This window comes from Neopelma chrysocephalum, unplaced genomic scaffold (genome assembly GCF_003984885.1).
Source record: "Neopelma chrysocephalum unplaced genomic scaffold, ASM398488v2 Primary Assembly neopelma1_23, whole genome shotgun sequence".
Classification (NCBI taxonomy): Eukaryota; Metazoa; Chordata; class Aves; order Passeriformes; family Pipridae; genus Neopelma; species Neopelma chrysocephalum.
The window spans coordinates 17123810-17146650 of record NW_020897691.1 but is presented as its reverse complement, the minus strand read 5'-3'; the positions used below and the strand labels follow the sequence as shown (position 1 = coordinate 17146650).

General features: G+C 37.9%; 1 protein-coding gene across 4 annotated transcripts in view; it reads left to right on the top strand.

Annotated features, from left to right (window-relative positions):
- The window catches only part of RGS17 (regulator of G protein signaling 17), a 75343-nt gene extending 55259 nt beyond the window's left edge, over positions 1-20084 (top strand). For 3 of the 4 annotated variants that reach the window (XM_027688599.1, XM_027688608.1, XM_027688618.1), the window contains exons 3-5: positions 10513-10602; positions 12487-12721; positions 16611-20084. In XM_027688599.1, coding sequence (XP_027544400.1) covers positions 10513-10602; positions 12487-12721; positions 16611-16799 — 514 coding nt within the window. In that variant the 3' untranslated portion in view covers positions 16800-20084. The remainder of the gene's footprint in view (positions 1-10512; positions 10603-12486; positions 12722-16610) is intronic. The other variant, XM_027688625.1, reaches the window with a different exon arrangement.
- Positions 20085-22841: the final 2757 nt, after the last annotated feature.

Genomic DNA, 22841 nt, shown 5'->3' with positions numbered 1-22841 from the left:
CAGAAGGGAGTGAGCAAAGAAGATGGAGCAAGGCTCTTTTCACTGGTGCCCAGTGACAGGACCAGAGGCAAGGGGCACAAGCTGTAACACAGGAGGTTCCCTCTGAACATCAGGAAACACTTTTGTAACTGTGAAGATGTCCTGGCTTAGGAGTGGTATTCCTCAGTTTAGTACTTCCACTAAAAAGAAAACCACAAACCGCTCCCCTCCCCGCTCCTGTGGGAGATACCAAAGGCAGAGATTATGGGTTAATATAAGAACAATTTACTGGAAACAGCAATGAGGAAAGAAAACAAACAGTAACAGCAACAACACTAATAACAATAGTGCACAAAAGAGAGGATGATTTACATACAAAATGCTCACCAAGCCAAGACAATGAACAGTGGCAGATGGACTCTACACCCACCACCCTTGCTTCCGCCCCCCACCACCCTTGCTTCCGCCCCCGGAGATGATGTGACTGGTATAGAATAACAACCTAGATATGCCCCCCGGCTCCAGGCTGTACCCCCTCACAGCTACTATGGAAAATTTAAATCCGTCCTGCCCAAAAACCAGCAAAGAAGGTTTGTGAGTACCGTCACAGGTTGCCCAGAGAGGCTGTGGACTCTCCATCCTTGGAGATATTCAAAAGCCATCTGGACACAGTCCCAGGCAGCCTTCTCCAGGTGGCTCTGCTTTGAATAGGACAGGGGCGTGTGGGCAGAGTGTGGACAAAATGACCTCCTCTGTCCCTTCCAGCCTCAGCCATTCTGTGATTCTGTATTTGTGTGATTCTGTGTTCAGCTTGGCAAAGACTGAACTTAGATCTTAAATGTTTGCAAAACAGTTCTGGATATATTTGTAGGCATCTTAGAAGAATGTCACTTTTCTCAAGGGCTTTCCAGCAGGTTAGCTTTTCCACTATGAATACACTTCTAAACATGTTCTAAAAGAAGAAAGAATCAGTATAAAATTTACATCAAAGATCACATTGCAAGTAGCACTCTATGATGGAAGATGTATTGACTTGTGGATTTCTGATTTGACAAGGCTTTGCTTTCTAATTATGCATGACATCTCAAAGGAAAATGTTTGGACAAATTTGACAACTTGTCTGCCAAACCTGAATTCAACTTTAAGGGAAATTCAGCAGGAGAATATAACTTCATGGCTTTAGAAAAAGACTTAATCTGATTGTCCCTTATGAAGAGAAAGGTTACCAGATTTTAGATCTATTCCATTTTAAATCATTAAATACACAGGAAAGGGAAGAGAGTGAAACACTGCAGATTTGCTAAAACCTTTTTAAGTACATGCTTTACCAAGCACATCCCTCTATGACTTACTTTAGTTTAGCATTCATATTTCAGTAAGGATGATCTACCTTCACGGTGGCATGTGGGATGCAATTTAATAACCTTACATAATGATCTTACATAAACTCCAAAATCTTGGCCAAAACTTCCCATTAACAGAGAGATGATTATACTCTTAAGCAGTAGATCACTTGGGTTCAATTCTCAAGCTGAGGACTAGCACAACGTAAGACTACCAGGACAGAGCTAAACATCTTAACTGACTAGACCTTAATAACCTGAGGTGCTCCAGATATCTTAAACCTTATTTCCACCAATCTCCTTTTTCTTTTATGGCTTATAGTTGAATCTGTAATGACTGACCAATTACGCTGAATCCAACACAGCAGTAAGAAAGCACTACAATAGAAAAGCAGAAAGAAATTGAAGCCACTCTCCCCCACCTTCAAAGTATGACAGAAAGATACAATCTCTCATGAACTGAGTAGTTTCTTGCTTTTCATGGGGGAGTTCACAACTCTGAATATGGATGAGCTGGCCTTACATAAGCCTTTGAAAAAAAGTACTCACAGAACTTAGTCCAGGTTTTCACAAAGAAGAAAGGAAGGTCCCCATTCATCCATAATATTTTTAAGTGTATTTCCTTCTAAACACTTAAATATCTCACAGAGCTAAAAGCTATTCCTTCAACAGAAAAGTCTAAATAGCACTGCAAGAGGAGCACTATAGAACAAAGACAGGAGAATTGGCAGTGATTCTTTCAGTCACTCCTGGGTTGCTGCTACAGCATCGGTGTCAGAAATACAGCAGTGAACAGGCCAAGATACTCGTGTGTAGGCACAGGAAGTTTGACTGCATCTCTTTATTCTTGTGTCCACATACTCCACAGCCATACCATCAACGCTACTCTTCTAGAAATCTCAAGACTGTTTTAGGGAAGTAAGTATACTTCAAATACAAACAACAAATGCAGTTTTTGCTGTACTTTAGGATTTTCATGTGTAAGGCATTGCTTTTCATGCTTCTCTCCACAGTTCTTAGTATAAATGTAATTCTGAGTGAAAGGTGGAGGTACTGTTTGCAGGACTCTGAGAGATGAGGCTCTAATAAATACATATCATGAAGTTAAGAGTTATAGTTGCTGGATTTTCCAATGAGCTGTTTTCTTAACAGAAAATCTCTTTCCTTCTAGTTAGAAACCCTACTGGAAAAAAACATCTCCTATGACAAAATGTATTTTTTTAAAGAGCTTCTTAAAGTTAAGCACAATATTTCATTTAAAGCTATTATTTTATTACACTAACTAGAATTACTCACAAAAGACTAGTTAGAATAATGGTAACTAACAACGAATAAAACTAAGACAATTGATTATTTAATTTTAAAATGTAATGATAATTATTTTTAAAACCATCAAAACCAATTATGAAATTTCATTAATTTCATTAAACTTTTCCACAAATGCTGTTTTGTTAGAAATCCAATTTAGAAGTAAATTAATTTTAACTGTCAAATCTGTGCAAAACAGAAACTCAGTTCCAGTCAGCAATATTCTCCATAAAACCCCGGTGGAAGTGCCTGTGAAACAGCTTCTGCATCCATCCTGGATAGCAAAAATCAGACCAGAAGATTTACACCTTGAGCTCCTTCTTTGCTCACAGAAGTTATGGTGTGCAGAAATGTGCACATGGGAGCCAGAAGTCTGCCTGCATTTACTATTGCTGGATTCTGAGCAGACACAAAGCTTTTCTGTTGTGTTCACAGCACATACAAGTGCTGAACTGTCTCTTACAGACTGTTTCTCAGCTGTATGCTCTTCAAACAAAGAGATGGAAAAAAGGGAAAAAATATGAACTACACCACACTACAACATAGCAAACTGAATGAAGGGGGAAAATACCACCAAGAAAAATTGGAAGGGAGGAAATTGTATGTTTTCCAGCCATTGGAAGATACAAAGCATCTGTTTTTATCATTTGTTTCATTTTATCTTACTTTTTGTGACCTGTGAGGAAAAAAAAAAGGCCACTTATCATAGCAGATTCTGTAGTTACCGGTCAAAGTGATGAGACCACAGTGTAAGCCGAATGAAAAGCTGGGAGGTTTGTGACTCTGCATTCCTTCCCTCACTTGAAGCTTTGAAATATTGGAGAGGTTTTAGCTGTAATACAAAACCTCCAGGATGGTAAACTTGCAAATACTTGCATTATTAAAAAAAAAAAAATTGTTTGAGGTTTTTAGTTACATGAGGTAAGACTTGAAGAATCAGATGTCAAGTTTATAAATTCTCCTTGCAAAAAATTTTTTTCACTCTAAACTGAGTCCAAGTTTGTTTGTTTTTTTCTTTTAAAAACAATTTGGGTTATACATGCCTCTTGCACCATCTTATCACCTAAGGCAAATGTAACTCTGGCATGCAGGAGACTTAGCACCCCAGGTACCTGGACTTTTTAAAGGAGTTTATAGTTTCAGTAGACACTGCCAAGTAGGCTGATTATAACCTTATGGTAATTGTTGGCTTTCCCTCAACACACTGCTTTCCTATGTCAGTCTGCTAAACACAATCTCCATCGTTTAGTTTTAAGCACAAGACAATTTTTTACTCAGAGTAGGATGTTGCTATTTCTCATTAAAATTCTAACTCATTTTCAGTATAAAATTTTACATCCTACATTTCTGTACTGAGTCCAGTAAAGATCTGAAAATCATATCTTCCTAAAAAACTAGAATGGACACTAACAACAAAAAAAAAATCCTTCACATTTTTTTGATCTTTGTTTCTTTTTTGTAACAAAAATTATCATGTTCTACTAACTGAGTTAAGATCAGATTCCGATCAACTTCCAGTCAAGTAAGTGATTCCAAAGGCTCTTGACCACCTTTTCCCTCCAAAGTCTCTCACAGACTACCAGTGCAGACATACGAGAATACCAGGTTTGCAATTTTTACTGTTTCACGTCTTTCTGTGGATGAACTGCACATCACTTATGTTTGTCTTGCAGACAGCCAGAAGTCTACCCAATTCTCCACTCTAGAATTTATTTAATACCACAGATTTGGCTGAAGTTTGCTCTGCATTTCTATATTTTGCATATACTGATATTATTACAACAGTTGTAGAGCTTTAGTCTGTCCTGTTATTCTTATGAGGACATGAATTCTCTGAGGTCAGATAAGAGATGCATCCTCTTTCCCTCTGATACAGCCAGGGCCCTGAAAGATATAGTGCAAGTTTATCCTGAGCCTATGAAAATGTCTAGTACAAGGTATCGCTTCTTCATAAAAATAATGATTCTAGCTCTAGTTTTTCTCATAATAATTTTTCTGGATATTATTCACTTTTATTCCGGATATTATTATATCTGTAACAAAAAAAGTTAATTCTTTTCCTAACTTTGATAGAAGCAGGTCTTTTACCCTCTACTCGGGTTACAGAAAAAACCAAAACGTTATCCTTGGATAATATTGTTCATGTGATACTATTGTTCATGTAACATTTCATTCTCATGGATATCTATTTTTGTGACATTAAAAGGGAGATAGAAGACAGCATTACTGACTAGACTCAAAGTGATTTGAGATTACCATAGCTGTATTGTTCTTTATGAATGGATCAAAATAATATTGTAGTTATTTTTCAATATTATTGCTTTGCACAGTATAGCAAAATCATCATTCTCCTCTGTTAATAAACAAACAAACACAGCCCTAACTAGTATTCATTGACATCAGGCTTAAATATTTCATCTGTCAGAAAAAAAAAGGTGTCAAAAATAACTTGGAGTTGTAAAATAAATAAGTTTTCATAAAAGAAATTAAAGAGTGCCCATATAGTTGTCTTTTGCATTGTCATATGGGATATGGGGACCATATGTATCTCTGACATCTATCAGAGCATGCTTCAGCATGTAGGAGTGAGCTTCTGAATAGAACTATGCAAACAATTGATTTTTCAATGACTGACTGTTGAACCACAGTATTAAAAACAATCTGGTCAGATTGGACCACAATCAAAAATGAAAAAGATACTAGCATGCACTTTTTCTGCATCTGAATTCAACCCAGAAAAAATAAGTTTCTCTTCATATAGCGTATTTTAAGCCAGTCACTTGTAATAAAAGTAAAGGAATCAGCGTGGAGATCAGCAAGAGCACCGCCACTTTGAATGGAAAAGTGAAGGTATTTACCCAGCTGGTGAAAGATGAAGGGTTGTTGCCCATCTTTATCTTGGAGTTTTCAAAAACACCTTCCCCATACTTCAGGAAAATGCACTAATCATGTTCTTGTTTTCATGTGCAGTAATGTTTGTTTAAAAGATTTTCCTCCTCCAAACAGCCATGAAAAATTATTTCCTATCTGAGTCTGTTTGGTAAATTTGACTTGTGTTTGTCAACACTTTTGGGGAATGGTCATTTTACATCATCTACCCAGTGGAATTTTAAAATCACAATTACATCTTGGGATTTTTTGGTGAGAAGAGTGGGGTTTTTTTTAAGAAAACTAAAAATATTGTGTCTCTTGATCTGATGATTATAAAAATTCCTAGGAGTAGGATAGGGTGTGCTGCCAGTGAGATATATTCTTTCATAGGGTAGATCAGTGAAGGAAATATGTCAGAACATCTGTTATCCAGAGAATCTTAACTGAGTATTGATTTTCACCTGAAAACTAAATTCTGCCTTTAGATTGTATGTGCAATTGACTTAATGTGGCCTTGAGGCTGGAATAAGGATGGTTTTTGTGTTACAGTAGTGGCTTGAAGGCTCATGGCTCTACTAAGTGACGTACACAAGTTCAGCCTCAAATGCAGTCACTGCCCAGCAGAGCCTAGCATCTACAAACTTCAGCCAAGAAGTAGAAACTGAGCGCAGATCTCCTGATGGCCACCCAATAGCCTACCAAACTAGTTCACAGTGTCCCAGTTTGATTTCTACTCCTTATTTTCATGACAGCATAAAAACCACCACTAAGGCAAGAGGTTTTAATAGTCACATTGTCTTCAATGCCAGACATAATTGCAAAATACTGGGGTGATATACTGCATATGATGCATGTAACTGAGAAAATACCTGAGTGAGTAGTAACTGGTGTCAGCCATGCATGGGCAGATTAATCTTGGCACTTGTCACAATGGCATGGTTTTCTTGCCATACTGATAACAGTCATTTAACTGATTCACCAGATTTAGGCTACTGGTACATAAGAACCTGGCCCTTGGAAAGCAATTAAATACCATTTGTTTACTGAATATTAAGAGAATGAAAGATCAGGTCCAAGTTCTAAATTACTTTCAGTTTCTTAATGGCAGTAAAAGACAAGTGCAGCACTAGGGATGCGACTTACAAAAAAGCTAAAACCACCAGATGGAAACACCTGGTGGAAGAGTCAGTGAGATGTTTGCTCTTAAATTAGTTCAACTCTCCTGATGATTTTTCCAATTAGGTTGGCTTTTTTACCTTCCCATGCACCAGGGTGCGGCAATACTGATTTAGCTAAGTAATTACACAACTGAACAATTATTTAATTGCTGAACGTGAATATTAACAGCCAAATAATAGTGGCTAAATAAATAAAGATTGGTTTTCTGAATCCCAGTATTTCCTCCAAAAACACATCAGCTAGGAACCTGGACCAGTTTAACCTTATTTGTGTTCATTTATTCAATTTGTATACTTCTTCAAGTAGTCCCTGATCATTAAAATTTTTACTTATAAAGTGTGTGAAGTTGCAAAATAGAAACACACTGACTCCAAACAGAAATTTCTCATAATAATACTCTTGCAGTAGTTAAAGAAACTTACTGGTTTTGTAGCAGTCAGGAACCCAAGATATATTTGCAAGGTACATTAAGCTCAGGCCACTGAAGTACTTTTAACTATACTCTCCAGAGCAATAAAATCAGCATACAAGTGGGCAAAACAAACCTTCCATAGGAACAGAAAACAAACACGTGCTATGCTTGCCATTTAAACTCTGTCATTAGACATCCCAAACTCTCTCTTTTTAAGGCATTAGTAGTTTTGTTGTGCTTTTATCATGGGTGCTATCAATTTGCATCTCTAAATTTTAAAGATATCTGCTGAGTGTATTCCAACTAATAAATAATAATAGCATCATAGATGTTAATTTACATCAGATGTCTCTCTAGAACACTTCCATTTCATCAAACTATTTTTGATAAGGTATATCAGCAACTTCCTCTTCTTAAAGCCTTAAGTAAGATCATTTTGTTAATCTTTAGCCTGTTACTTATAGTCTGTTTAGTTTTACACTATACAGCATAATTCTTCTGACATAATCAGCTAGCTTCAATGATGGATTAAGGCATCAGGGACATCAGGTATGCAGGATACCTTTTCTGCTGTGGACTGCTGAAATTCCACAGAGAAATGTGAACAGATAGTGTATTTCTAACTAAAGATAGCAACACAGGAAAGAGCAGTGCAGTGTAGTCATTTTGAGTTAAAAGGTAGCAGTCTGTTATTGTGATCAGTTATTTAAAGGCTGCATTCAAGTTAGCTTTGCAGTCACAAATGTGTAAATATTTAATTTTTTTTTTCTAAGAGAATATGAACCAGTTCCTTGAGTGAAAACAGAACATGTCTGAATTGAATGTACTTGATGGTTTCATTCACAGGAAAAACATATCAAAAGTAATATATCTAGTGGAATGGATCTGCCTTGACAGATGTAGATAAATAAAACTTGAAATGTAATGCTAGTGGTTTTAGCACAGTTTTAAATGCAATACCCAAATGTGAGAAAGTGTTCCAACCCAGTATAATACTTCTGTCTTTAGAGTCTTCCCTATTTTGCAACTCTGACTAAATTCAGCCATTAAACTACACATATGAATGCTGAGATGAAGGAATCAGTGCCAAGCGTGTATCTTATATTGTCACTGGTATAGGTACCAGAAAAGTGGTATGCTATGTTCCAGACCCACCATCTGAACTTTTTATTGAGACACAGTTTTGTAGAAAATCAAAATGCATAATGCCTGTCTGTTACCCCGTTGATTAAAAAAAAAAAAGCGCAGTGACGTTAACATGCCTTTCTTGTCCTTTTTCCTCACCACTCACTACTTCACTGTTTCCCCTTCATCAACTCATGATAGTTTTCCTAAGTCTAGCAAAGACTTTGTGTGAGCAAAACAAACAGTACTTGATCCCAGACAATAAATTAAATTACCAGTGTAGACTGACTGCTCTCGGATGAGTCACTTTCTACTTCCAGTAAGACTCCACATCCTTGGACATCTACTGCCTGACAAGTAAATTATATCAGTACAGTTTAGCTGCTGCTCATGTGATGAAGGAAAACAAGTAGCTTCATTCTCTTTTGGACTTGGGTGAACACCCTGTTACATTTGCAATGTACACAAGCTCCTTCTGTGGTGTTATTCTTCCATGGAACTAAAGGACATTCAGTTCTCTGCACCCAGCAGAGAAGATAAATGCTGCTCTACCTATGGACTGCAAAGGAGGGAAGGAGGCAGGCAGAGAGAGCAGCTTTGTGCCTTCCCTGCTTCTCCCTCACCCTAGCTTTGTACTCTGGCCAGATGCAAGGTGACCCTAAGCAGTTACATTTGGGGACTTAAAGATTACAAGACAGAAGGAAAGTGGATGGTCCCTTTTTTTTTCTCCTCCTGTATACGGAACTCCTGTTGTCTTTCCTGGGTGCTCCCTCTTTAGACTGACGAACAGGTCAGAGGAGACAGAAAGGCTTTTTACCTGCCAACCCCAGAGTTCAGGATGTGTTGTTTCTCCTGCAGCAGTTGATGACACCCTAACACCTTAGCAGCACTGGAGCTGCATTCCTACGCTGTAACAGGGGAAGTAGGACCAAGGGCCTGAACTAAGGTCTTGGCAGGTAAGTGAAGGAGCAACCAGTATCAAAGAGCTTCGTTTGAAAGTGTACGTCTTTGTAATGTTTAAGTCTTAATATGTGCTCTGCTTTACCTGGAAGCCTAAACTTCCAGTTTTCAGAAGAGTGTTTGAGATCACCTATTAAGCCTGCCAAATGCTTGAAAAAAGTATTGAAGAAACTCAGAAATACAGAGGGTCTAGAAAGAAAGGTTCTTTGTACTACAAATGTCTCAGAGCTGGGATTTCTTTTTAGAGCTGAGTGTTGAGTTTTTCAGATTAGTGGGAGACGGAGAAGCTTTATGCTACCAATATATTTTTGTGTAGCAACACTCAAGGATGACTGAGAGCATCACCGTATGGTGAATACTCAATATTCAAAAGATGAGCTCTCTTGGGATTGGGAGGGGGATTTTTTGCTTGGTTGCTTGTTTTCTCTCAATTGGATACATAGGGAACACCTGATAAAGGGAAATTTCCATCTCCTTACTACGTTCTGCTTCTTAAGCTTAATTATTGGAACCAGGTTTCCTGTATGAATAACTATGTCACTCAAAACATACTTTATTTCAATAGTTATCAGGAATTGTGGTTGTGCTGGCAATACTACGTTCCAGAACATTCACAGAGAACACACACAGAGGATGCCGCTACCACTAAAGCAAATCTGATTAAAAAGGTGTTTGCAGAAAAATAAGTGATGCTAGATAGCAGCTCCGAAAAAGAAGGAAAAACATTAAAAACATCCTCACATAAAGGAAGTCTTTCTTTTCCTTGCTTGTGGTAATATGACGATAATGGATGCCTTTCTGTTCAGAGGCCTGTAAGTTTTACTTTTTGGAAAGGAAAACAAATTTAGGTCAGAGGAGGAAATCATAAGGAGCTGCCACATGCTAAGTTTTGTATCTGAGCCATCTACTGTCACCATATCCTGGAGACAAAAAAGGGAATGTTCATGAAGAATGAAAAACTACCCAGAACTGGTGGGGCACCAAAACCCCATTAATTTCCAATTCAGATATTCTTATCCCCCTCTACCCTTATTGTTACTAATATTCTCAATTTACTAAGTGAAATCACTCCAAAAGTGACCTCTAAGTTTTTCTCTTTCAGCGGATAAACTGTGAGCTTCTAAAAAAACGCACATGCTGATAGCAACTGTTAATTAATACTCATCAGAACACAGGGGAAAAGTCATTATAAAAAACTTCTCTCCAAAAGTTTAGAGGCAAGAGTGAAAAATGACACTTTATATAGCTTTATATCTTTTAAAAGTTGGCATTACTATAGTCATTGTTTTAAATTAACTTTCTCTAGACAAAATAAAGTGTTGTACTACATTGCAGCCTCACTGTTAGGAATGAAGACAGAGGAGACAATGCAGGAAGGCCAACACATACGACCAAACTGGAGAGTATCCAAGTCATAGAAGAATGGTAAGTTGGTCGAACTGTTGTCTAGTAAATGTTTTAATTTGTCTTTAACTAATTTTAAGAATTGCTTTGGGTTTTGTGCTTTGGGAAAGTTCTTTTAATTGCTTTTCCTCCAAAAAAATCTATGCAAAAAGAAGCAAAATCTGTCCTGACAATGAAATGACAACAGAGACATTGATTCGTAAGTCAGGTTTATTTACAGTTTCTTATTTGTGGGGAGGAACTGTGGGGAAGAATGGGAGGTGCATGAATGGTTCCATATGTGGATCTCTGTAAAAAGCCTCTGCTACCTGTCAGATCATTTTCTTCTGTTTATCCAAACAAGAAGGAAAACTAATGGGCAACTGCACTTCACAATCAGGTTTTCAACATGGCTGCCATTCATAAAACAGCTTGGACAATGGTTTCACTCAAATAAAGCAAAAAGCACATACCTTGAAAATTAGGTTAAACACACTGAAACTCGCAGCTTCTAAAGTTGAGTCTAAAGCTTGGGCCAATATTTGTTGTGTGTGGAAAAATGCTAACCTGTCAGAGGCTCTGAGTTCTCTAATCCCACAAAAAGCAAATTAAAACTTTAGAGGACATGTCTGATGGTAAAAGCAACCCAAACAACTCATTGTCTTCATTGCTAATCATGGTCTTTTATGAGAGGGCAATGTCATAAATTTCAAAAAAATACTGTAGTGAAGAGAGCTTTCCAACAGACAGTAAGGGAGTACAGATTGCTTGTCAGCAACATCCACCTGAACAGATTGTTTGCATTCTCCTCAGAGAGAAGATTTTTCACCTTCACACATGTGTTCAAACTTTTTCGTTCAGATTACAATTATTTTGCAGGAGAGTTTAAATGTTAAACTCTTTCTTATTTATCATTTATCACAAATAACTTCTCATCATCCAGTCTGCCTTGCATGCAGAGTAGGACTTGATAAATGGACTTGAAGAGAAATTATATAGACAAATGTCACTTATTGTGCATTATGATTACACTGAAACTATTAACAACAGCTAGTAAAGCTCTTGTGTTGGATCAGGAAGGGAAGGGTGGGCACTCAGAATTAAGTTTGAAATTGTATTTAATTGTTAAGTAATTCAGAGTATTACCTTCTCAAGCTATTCATTGGTACATTAATGGATTAGTGACGCAAGTTAGTCTTCTGATCACTTATCCACTGCATCCACTGTTAAAAGCCACAAATAGTTTCCTCGGGAAATGGGAATAAGGACTTTTTCCCATTTCTTCTCTTTCCAGTTTGCCAGCAACATCCATCACATCTCATGCCAATAGATCATCATTCAGGTCAATAGCACCAAACAGAGTGAAGCTTAGCAACCCTTAGGCACAAGCACAGAGAAATATGCTAATTTAAAAGCTCTCTGAATTACTATTTTGTTGGGGCTCATTAGTATGCTTTTGGCTGCCAAGAGGCTTTTATTTTTCTTTTTCTTCCTAAACCAAATTGTGTGGCAGCCAAATTTTGGCCAGTCACCATCAGACGCAGGCAGGAACATCAAGTGTCATCTAAAACCCTCACGAAAGAGTCTATTTCCATCTTCCTGCAATCACGTCTTCTTTATCTGCAGAGATAGGAATTCAGTGCTGCTGTGGGATTTTGTCTTTGGGTTGCATGGCTAAGAACACTAGCAGAAAACTTGTAGAAAGCCAAGTGCATATCTCGTAACATAAAACATGTTTAGTGGGCTACTGAGATAATGAATGCACTAGTGAAGAGTGAACAAAATTGCCCCGTCACTGATGAAGCCTTGTTGCTTCCAGTTTTCACTTTGGACAAAAGTGCAGTTGAAAGGAGAATTTTTGGACAAATGTATAAAAACACTGTTACAAAAATAGAAGCATATTTGTAATGATATTTGCTTTTGCAGCCAAAACCCTACTGCAGATGAAATTTTGTCTTGGGCTCAGAATTTTGACAAGATGATGAAAACACCAGCTGGGAGGAACCTTTTCAGAGAGTTTCTTAGAACAGAGTATAGTGAGGAGAACCTGCTTTTCTGGCTTGCATGTGAAGATCTAAAGAAGGAACAGAACAAGAAAGTCATTGAAGAAAAAGCAAGACTTATATATGAAGATTACATTTCTATACTATCACCAAAAGAGGTAAATCTGTAAATGTTACATTTGTATTTTCTGTTATTCCAGAGCAGAAATGTTATACCCTGAATTGTCAGGATGGGAGACAGAAAGTCTGCCTGATCTGTCAGATGAAAGTCCTAGTATGGGCATTAAATCAGGAAAGGAAGGGACAGAAAAAGTAGAGACACAGGTGCTGAGTCATTTAGTATCACTGACCACAACACATCTAAATTCTCTATAAGAAGAAACTCAAGAATGTCCAGTAAGAGAAGGCTGAGAAATAGGTATGCTTCTTCAGTAATGCCACACATCTGCCAGAGAGAGGAAGTAAGTAATACAAATAGATTTCTGGAGAAAAGGCACTAAAATTAAGGAATTTAAATCAGAATCCTTATAGAGGTATGTGCTGCAACAGCTGTTTGGGAGAAAATCCAAATTTGCTCTTGTTATTCCTATGTGAAAGTCCAAAAATGAAGACCACATATTTTCTCCAATGAAACACATAATATCTAGGAAATTATATCAGATTTTCTTCAACCCTTTAATTGAAGTAGACATTTTGAAATTATCTTCACCCGGAGTAAAGAAAAAGCATGCCCTATTAAACAATGTTTTGGAATACAGAGATACATAAATATAAAAGCACTACGGAAGAGTCTTTCTTAGGCCACATAATGTACCTTTATCACGTTTGCCCTGTCTCTGTGCATTGCATTTGACTTCCTACTCAATGGCTAATTTATGCTCACTGTGGACCTTGCTTCCTACATTTTACTTTGGCACTGTGTTCAAGAATACTTTGCAACTTCATTCATATGAATGAAGCCAACAGCAATTTATAGCTCCATTATCTTCTGTTGTGCCATAGTCTCTACTTTTGCCTTAAGTGAGATACAACTATCAATACAGCAAGCTAATAATGAGTTTTTCTTCTAATACAATATCTTTACTACATATACATGTGATGAATGCTCAGCTGTCTTTTTAAGCTAAGATCAACCAGCAGTTAAAATTCAAACACTAACTAAGGGTGCACTAACTTGGTTCACTGTGTGTGTGCAGATCTCATCAATCCAGTTTCCCCTGCCCATACCAGAAATCTTAGGAGGCAAACAAGAACTCTTTGCAGTGCTTTAGAACAGCATGGGAGCTGAAAAGTTCTTTTCATCCAGGCATCCCATTCCAGATGTTACCTTTTGGCATAAGAGCTGAAATATTTAGCATCACTCATTCAGTGATGAAGTTATTGAGGCAGAAGGTCTTGGTGGTCTAAACAGACAACCTTGTATTCATCTGTTTATCAAGAAAATACCTTTAATAATTCCAACTAGTTTTGCCATCTGGCTTTAGTGAGTCACTGAAGAAATACAATGCAAATTAATGTTCCATAATTAATTTTTTTTCACTCTATAAGTGCTATTAACTTTTACTATGCTCAATGGCCCAAAACACCACCAACCTGTTGAATTTGAAGTTTTGTTTCTTTTTTTTTATCCCAACTGTTATATATGATATTGAATAGCCAATTAGTTACCTGCACAAATGGGGTTTTTATATAGATACATGTGCCTGGGGAGGGGGGGGAATTGCTTAAATCTTAGTGTGTCATTTCTGTGCTGCAGAAATGCAATGACCTGGGATTGAAATCTATTCAAATAAATTCTGAAGATGCATGGATGCAACACTGCCACTTGAAACTACCTCAGCACTACATCCCTGCACGCAGTCACTGGCTGAGCAATTCCACTGGTCCATTTGTTCCTGCTGTGCCACCCAGTCTGCTTGAACAGATACTTTAGTTAAACAGTGAATTCAATCAGAAAACAGCCCAAAAAAGAAATGCCACTTTCAGATTCCTTAATTCATGTAGCTGTAGGGCTGCTGTGCCAGAACCAGGAGTGGAAGCAGCAGGGTGGGAAAGTGAGGAGGTTGTTCATAGCCACTGAGAGCACCACTTGCTGCCCATGCATCTCAGAGCAGGACAGGAGGGACGCTTGCTGCATCCTGGGGTGCTGCTTGCAGGTGCAGCAATGAGTGCTTGGAGAGCGTGTGTAGGGCAGATGTAATGAATATTCTGCAGAGACAGTGTACTTGAGTAATGGGTACAGTTTCCTAGCATGAATAGGCAACAGCTTACTTGCAGTTCATCTGCATCATAGTCATACTTTGTGACTGATAACCAAGTAACATCAAATATTGGAAGAGAAAGAGCTTGTCTCCTGTGTCAGTAACATCTTCCAATATGCCAACAAACCAACAATGCCAGATTCTACAGTTGGTACTGAAGATATACAGAAAATGTATATTTACTCCTCAGTGCCATACTGTACCATACCATATCACACCACAGCAGTGTGTTTCAGAGATTTTGCTTCACCACATATAAAAGCACACAAACTCACACATCCAAACATGTTCTCAGTTTTCATCCTGGCTACCGTCCTTCATATGTCAAGGTATCTTAGTACATGGAGCTTTCCATGGTTGAATTGAATCCTTCAGGCACTATGAATGTCTTTTTGTATGGCTGCAGAGTAGCAGGGCCAGATTGCAACTTGGTGTACATCACAGTAGCTTAACTGATCTCTGCTTGGCCTTTCTCTGCTCAATATTTTAGGCTTTTTCTTCTTAGCTGAGTAAATCCTTGCTGGTCCCAGTGGGCTTTCCTGCTACTGTCATTTTATTTAATCCAGAAGGCATTAATTTGCTGGGTTTTAGAGCATTTTGTGGATAAGCTGTACATTCACTCAAATTTCTAAATGATATGCTAAAATCATCTGTGCATTCATCCCAAGCAAAATATGTCCTTTTTTGCCTAGACACAGCAGTTCATTACAAATTGTAAGTAAATGAGAAGCTAAAACTGAAATTTGCTAACAACTTCAATATGGACATATGATATCCTGAAAGTATAAATTACCAGATATTAAATAGTCTTGAAAAGAAAACAAAGCTGAAATAGTTAATATTAATGGGAAGACTAACACTAAAAGTGATAAAAACTCTGAGTAATTTGTGAGGAACAAGAGTAGTGGCTGAAAAAAATGGCAAAAAACTGTAGGCAGCCAGGTGAGAATGATGAATAGAAAGCTTCTAAAAGATTAACCACAAATGCTCAGGAAAAAAAAAAAACAACAAAACACAAAAAAAGCATTTCAGCCCTCTGAATGAGGGTAATTCAACATTAATTTCAGAGAAATAATTTGAAGTACATAAAAATTATTTTTTAGGGTAAAATAGCATATTTTGGAAAATTCAGGTTACTGCAGAGCTCAGTTTAGTTGCACTGCATTTAATCTGTTATACAACTGCGTTTCATTGTACATTAGTCTGGAGAAGAGAAGGCTTAGAGGCGACCTCATCACTCTCTTCAACTACCTGAAGGGAGGTTATAGCCAGGCAGGGGTTGGTCTCTTCTCCCGGGCAACCAACAATAGGACAAGGGGACATGGGCTCAAGCTCTGCCAGGGGAGGTTTAGGTTAGATGTTAGGAAGAAATTCTTTACAGAGAGGGTTATCAGGCATTGGAACGGCCTACCCAGAGAGGTGGTGGATTCACCATCCCTGGAGGTTTTTAAAAAGAGATTGGACGTGGCCCTTAGTGCCCTGATATAGTAATTGGAGTTGGATCAGGGGTTGGACTTGATGATCTTGGAGGTCTCTTCCAACCCTACCTATTCTATGATTCTATGATATCTTAAGATGGATGCTAAGATCAAGTCAAAACTGAAATAGGGTCCATGGTCTCAGTGCATTACACAGTAATTGTGTGATGGCTCTGAAAGAAGCACAGAGCATCACCTAAATAAACTGATAAAGTCAGCATGTTCAACGGAGCCATGAGGAAAAAAGATATATATTACAGCTTTTCCAATATTGTTGTTTAATATTATTCTGTTCTTATCTTCTTCAGGTCAGTCTTGATTCCCGGGTGAGAGAAGTGATCAACAGAAACTTGTTGGATCCCAGCCCTCACATGTATGAAGATGCCCAGCTCCAGATATACACCCTAATGCACAGAGACTCTTTTCCAAGGTTTTTGAACTCTCAGATTTATAAGTCTCTTGTTGAAAGTATTACAGGCTCTACTTCTGAAACTTAGTTTTAATTTTCAAACAAAATAACTTGATTTTTTTTGGGTGGGTGGGATGGAAGAAAAGTAGTTTAATAACATCTGGAGTTGGGTTCCTGGAGAACTACAGTTTAGCACTACTCAGGCTACTGTGAAGAAAACAAATACATATTATGATCTCTGTCTACATTTTTACCGAGGTCCTCCTTGCTCAAGATGGCGTGGGAGGGGAAGAATGGATTTGCCAAAATACATTTGTTTCACACTCCTTTCACCCTACTGCAGTCAAGATTGCAATGATGTATTTGTAGTTTTATGAACAGTCTCCTTGTGTATCCTCACATTGCATGTGCAAGGTAAAACTGCTTCACTTACCACTTAGTTGTTGCAATATTTAATCCAATAACATAAATTATATCTGTATTTAAGGACTTTTTTTGTGCAATACAGTCCTATGGTACATAGATACAATTGCAGCAAACCAGAAAGAGGCTTGCATTTTTTAACATCACTAACTGAAAAAAGCCAATTTTTAAGGTGTAGCATTACTCAACATCCTCTACTGAGTACAATACGCTGACTTTTTGAAGCCAATATTTCTGTACAGAGAAAAAGAGCTATTTATCACTGTTTATTTAAAATAAATCAAGCGGAGGATTCCTCTGGTTGTTCACTGCCAAAACTGTGGCATTTTCATTACAGAGTTTGCAATGTCAAAAAAAAAAAAAAGAAAAGAAAAAAAAGCACAAATCACTTAAAGGGATCCATATCTGGGTGACAAAATCTATGCGCTGATATTGTTAAATTGTTAAAAGAACAAAGATTTTCAATGTACATTTCAGATGTCAGATACTGTAATTGATTTATTAAAGACTGGCTATCCAGTTCTAACACTGTTGTATAATGTATGTACTTCAGCAAAAAACAAAACAAAACAAAAAAACAACACGAAGAGCTTGATAATTTAGTTTTTTGAATAAAAAAATTTAATAAAAGATTGCCTACATGTAGCATTTTAGAGCATTTTAGAACCTTTTGATGAATTGCATCTGTCCTGTAAGATTTTTTTTTTTAAAGCTAAATCTAGTAAAAAATGTTTTTAAACAAAGTAATGTTTTACGAGGTGGCGGGTTAAAGAAGACTTAGCTTCTAGCCTCATTGATTTTGAATAACTCCTTGAAAACAAGGGGTTTGGAGAGTAATACTAAACCAAACTTCAAGGGCTCCTAAACCTACAGATCTTACCCAAGAAAAATGCCTATGGAAATGCAATGGGTGTCTTTCCTGGGTAAAAAATCCTGTACTGAGCCCTTAATCAGAGGTAAGGCAGCATAGTATTCCCATCACTTGGCTGCCATGGTGTTTTTAATAGGTGTTTGCTTGGCCTTTTTATCAAAAAAATGTCCCATTTCAGGACATATTTTGATGTTTGAAGAGACAGTGACTTGGAACTTCAAAAAACCTATCCTCATAACTACCATACACAAGCAAAATGAGCATTAGCATCCCTCATAAACTGCTAAAGATATACCAAGAAATGTCTTTGAATACTTGCTAAATACATATATGTATGTATGTGTGTATATATATATATACGCATATATATATTTAATACTGGTAACTATACTAAGACTTAAGAGGCAAGGTTCTTCTCACTTACATAGGACTAAACATGGCATAAGCCTGTTGCTTTTGATTGGACTGGCAGACCTGGCAGTTGTGTCCTTGAGTGGAATCTAGCCCAAGCACAGTTGGCTCCAACCACCCAGTTAGTCCCTTCGGGCAGCCTCTGATGCCGTCTTTGGCGGGAACCGCTGCTGCCAAGGCAGTGATACAGTAACTGGGAGGATGCAGGTCTTAGTTTGTCTTCTGGGGCTTCTTTTTTTCCCTTTGTTTTACTACCTCTCATTTTCTTAATTTATTGAACATGCTTCAAATAGCAAGTTTGGGGAATTTTTTAGTCATTCTTTTTACTTGAAACCTGTGAGCTTTTTTTGGATATATATACGAACAATTTAACAAACTGTTTCTTAAACTCATTTGGGTTTGTAATTTATAAAGAATTCAGGAGATGATTAAAAGGGCTATTCTCTATTCCCTATGCAAATATTTTAACTGTTGTAGTGTTTGACAAAATGGGATCTAGAAAAAAAAATCTGCAAAGTGGAAAACAAATCTGTTTACAGTGGCGTTGCTGACTATCCTACCATATTCAGCACTTTTAAATATTGTTATTTATGAAAATGTAGTTTAAAATGCAAGATAAAATATTTATAAATGTTTCTTTTAATAAATACCTGTTTTGTCTGAAAGTGTTACTGTGTTTTGACAACTTTATTCATGTTGGTTAGCTATTTACCATTATGAATAAAATATTCAATTATTATACTGATAGAATAAGAGCTATGATGTTTACAAGTCCTGAGGGGGGAAAATTCAGTGAGAAAGCACTGCCTCCTTCTACTGTGAAATACTGAATTTCTCTGACTTTTTTCTTACTTAGAATTTAACTATGGTCCTACATATGTCTAGTATCATTTGATTACAATTATATTTACTGTGGTACTAAACATATACAGCATCATATATGTATATATTTACATAGTGTAATTTCAAGTTGTTGGTGTTTGAGGCACAATACATTTAGTCCACACATCTAAACAATGTGTAAGAGACAAAACTGCATGCATAAGTCTTTAAAAATGTAGACTTTAATATTCTCAATGTTACTATTTGATGGTGACCTGCTAGTCATTAGCTATCTTTATAAGATATTTCACACAGGCAGAAGTTCTTGTCAACATGAACAAGTCATCCTTTCAAGACAGTTTTAAAGCTAGATGTGCAGGCCCTGAAATATTATCTTGATTTCTAGCATAAAATTCCAAAATCTGTATTTGGAAACTGTGACATCATTTTGAAAAATATTACACCAATCTTCAGTGTAATACTGCAATGAAATCATGTTCAAAATTTATTGTCTAAAATCCTCTATTTGGAGGGATTTAAAAATTGAATATAGCATGTGAAGTTTCTTTCTTGGAGCAAATGCTGATATTAAAATGTTTAATATATATTTCATTTATCAGTTTGGATTTCCCAAAATTTCTTTATAACAAAATGGATGTAGTCCAAATGGACAATAAGTCATGCTGTAACATGATTTCATTGCCTGTCATACAGTTCTTTGAACACAAATTGTAAAACAATCAAGCTATGAAACTGATTTATTGTGCATGCAGTGTACAATACACTTTGAAAAACTGCCTAAATACACTTATTCTATAGCCTGGAATAAAATAAGTATGTATTTAACTTGTATTTCAGTTTTTCATGAGAATGTATATAGCAAGTGCACTACAGAAAGTGAGTTACGTTTTTGTCACTTTTGCCCAGTGTTTAATATTTCTGTCAAATAGAGCCTAATGCCAAATAGCCACAAATAAGCAGAGCACCTGACCTTTAGGTTTCAAAAAAAATTGAATCTATATTGTGTTACGCATGTGTTCAACCTAGCTGTTTACAGCCAGCTTTCACATAACTGAGCTGAAAGTAGTTTGGGATACCCAGGATAAAGCAAAACCCATGGATAGTATCATGAGTATTCAAATTAGACTGAAGACACATATAGTATTAAAGATACTAAAGGTATGATGGAGAAAAGAAAGGCCAGTGACTCAGGTGGCTGGGTTGCAGGTTAACCGAGTTCCAGATCGCACAGTAGCATGAAGTGTGGCCGTAGTGCTTCCAGGTCCACAGCCTGTCCACAACTCACTTGAGTACCTGTAGAGTCCACATGGTCCATTCACAGGACAACAGAGAGTGGACACAAACCAGACTTAAGCTAGTAATACTCTGTTTTAAGTTAAAGGCATTCTAAAGTGTCTGTGATCTAAACTGAGCAACTAAAGGACAACTACACTCTACCTTAAACAGCCAGGGTTTAAGCTGTCACCTGATGCCAAATTTGCTTTCCTAGGCAGCAAATTTGATCACAAGGAGCATTTGTCTGTGGAACCAGTATCTAAAAATAGGTGGGGAGCTTTTTGCAGCTTGCTGAACTGACCACGGCCTGAGCCTGCTCAGGAACCTGCATCTTCTGTGTGCAGTAAGTGCTTGTGAAAGCCATTTAACATAAGCATTCCACAATACCAATTAGAAAGCAATCAAAGCTGATACAAGAAAATCTCTAACTTTAGCAACTCTCTATACCACCAGGAGCAAACCTCACACCTCCACAATGTCTGTGAGCCTGCTCCTGGCATCATTAACCCAGCCAACAGAGCCTTAAGAGTCCTTATCAAATCCAACAAAGCAAAAAATTAAGGTTGCACATAGGCAGCTGCAATGTCTGCTCCAAGTTAACTTGACCCTTGCCTAACTACCAACTTCGAAATAGGTATTTTTCTCGGCCCATAATGCTGTTGTTTTTTGAGAAGGGTAGCATGGTAGCACATTCTGAGACTTGGATGCAGTGACAAAGGTCCAGTCCTGCTCACCAATATCCTGAGTACATTTGCAATGACAGAACATCAGCCCTGTTCATGTATGTCCTGAATACTTCTACCATCAGTAGAAGTGATGTTTGTGGGATGAAAGAACAAAACAATAATGGCACTAAATTCATCTGACAAAAACTTAACAGAAACATTGTCTGCATATTATTTAACATTACACCAAAATCCAGATTTTGCCCCTTCCTTTGTCCGTGAACTCACACTGTGGAAATCCATCCTTCCAGTTTAAAACAGGGATACAGTTCAAAGGCTGATCATCAATGATTGACTCACACTACCTTTTTTTCTTTTCAAAAGCTTTACATTAAATCCCCCATTACTCTAAATTTCCTGAGTTTTCCATACTTCTGTTCACAAGCAGGGTTCACACAGTAGTAAAACTGTCATCTGGAGGGGAGTGTTGCTCTGCTGGAAGGCAGAATGGCTCTTCAGAGAGACCTGGACAAGCTGAAGAGATGGTCTGATTCCAATGGGATGAGGTTCAAAAAGGCCAAGTGCCAGGTCCTGCACTTTGGCCACAACAACCCCATACAGTGCTACAGTCTGGGGACAGAGTGGCTGGAGAGCAGCCAGGCAGAAAGGGACCTGGAAGTTTGGATTGACAGGAAGCTGAACATGAGCCAGCAGTGTGCCCAGGTGAACAAGAAGGCCAATAGCATCCTGGTCTGTATGAGGAACAGTGTGGCCAGCAGGACCAGGGAAGTGATTCTTCCCCTGTACTCAGCACTGGTGAGGCCACTCCTTGAGTACTGTGTCCAGTTCTGGGCCCCTCAGTTCAGGAAGGATATTGAGGTGCTGGAGCAGTTCCAGAGAAGAGCAACGAGGCTGGTGAAGGGACTCAAGCACGAGTGCTATGAGGAGAGGCTGAGGGAGCTGGGGTTGTTCAGCCTGGAGGAGGCTTAGAGGAGACCTCATCACTCTCTACCACTACCTGAAAGGAGGTTATAGCCAGGTGGGGGTCGGTCTCTTCTCCCAGGCAACCAGCAGTAGGACAAGAGGGCATGGTGTTAAACTATGCCAGGGGAGGCTTAGGTTGGATATTACGAAGAAAAGTTTTACAGAGAGAGTAATCTGACCTTGGAATGGGCTGCCCAGGGAGGTGGTGGATTTGCCAGGTTTTTAAGACAAGACTGGATGTGGCACTTAGTGCCATGGTCTAGTAACCACGGCAGTGTTGGATGAAGGGTTGGACTTTATGATCTCGGAGGTCTTTTCCAACCCAATCTTTTCTATGATTCTATCCTATGATTCACTGTTGCAGATCACTAAAATATTTGGTTTATTAAATGCACAAATTTGGTCATTTTTCCTTTACCCTTCTGAAAGAAGGCTTCAAGGAGCTTCATGGCCAGGCAGCAGTGGGTGCAAGGGAATCTTTCAGTGGGTGAGATTTCATAAGCAATGTCGTTTATCAGCACCAGACTAGTCACACAGGCTACATTCTCCACAAAGGTCTTCGACTGTGATTTTTACTTATAAACTATTGTTACAGTGTATTTTGCCAATAAACCTTGTCCAAAACGGTGCATTTACACTCATAGGAAAATATTTTTAT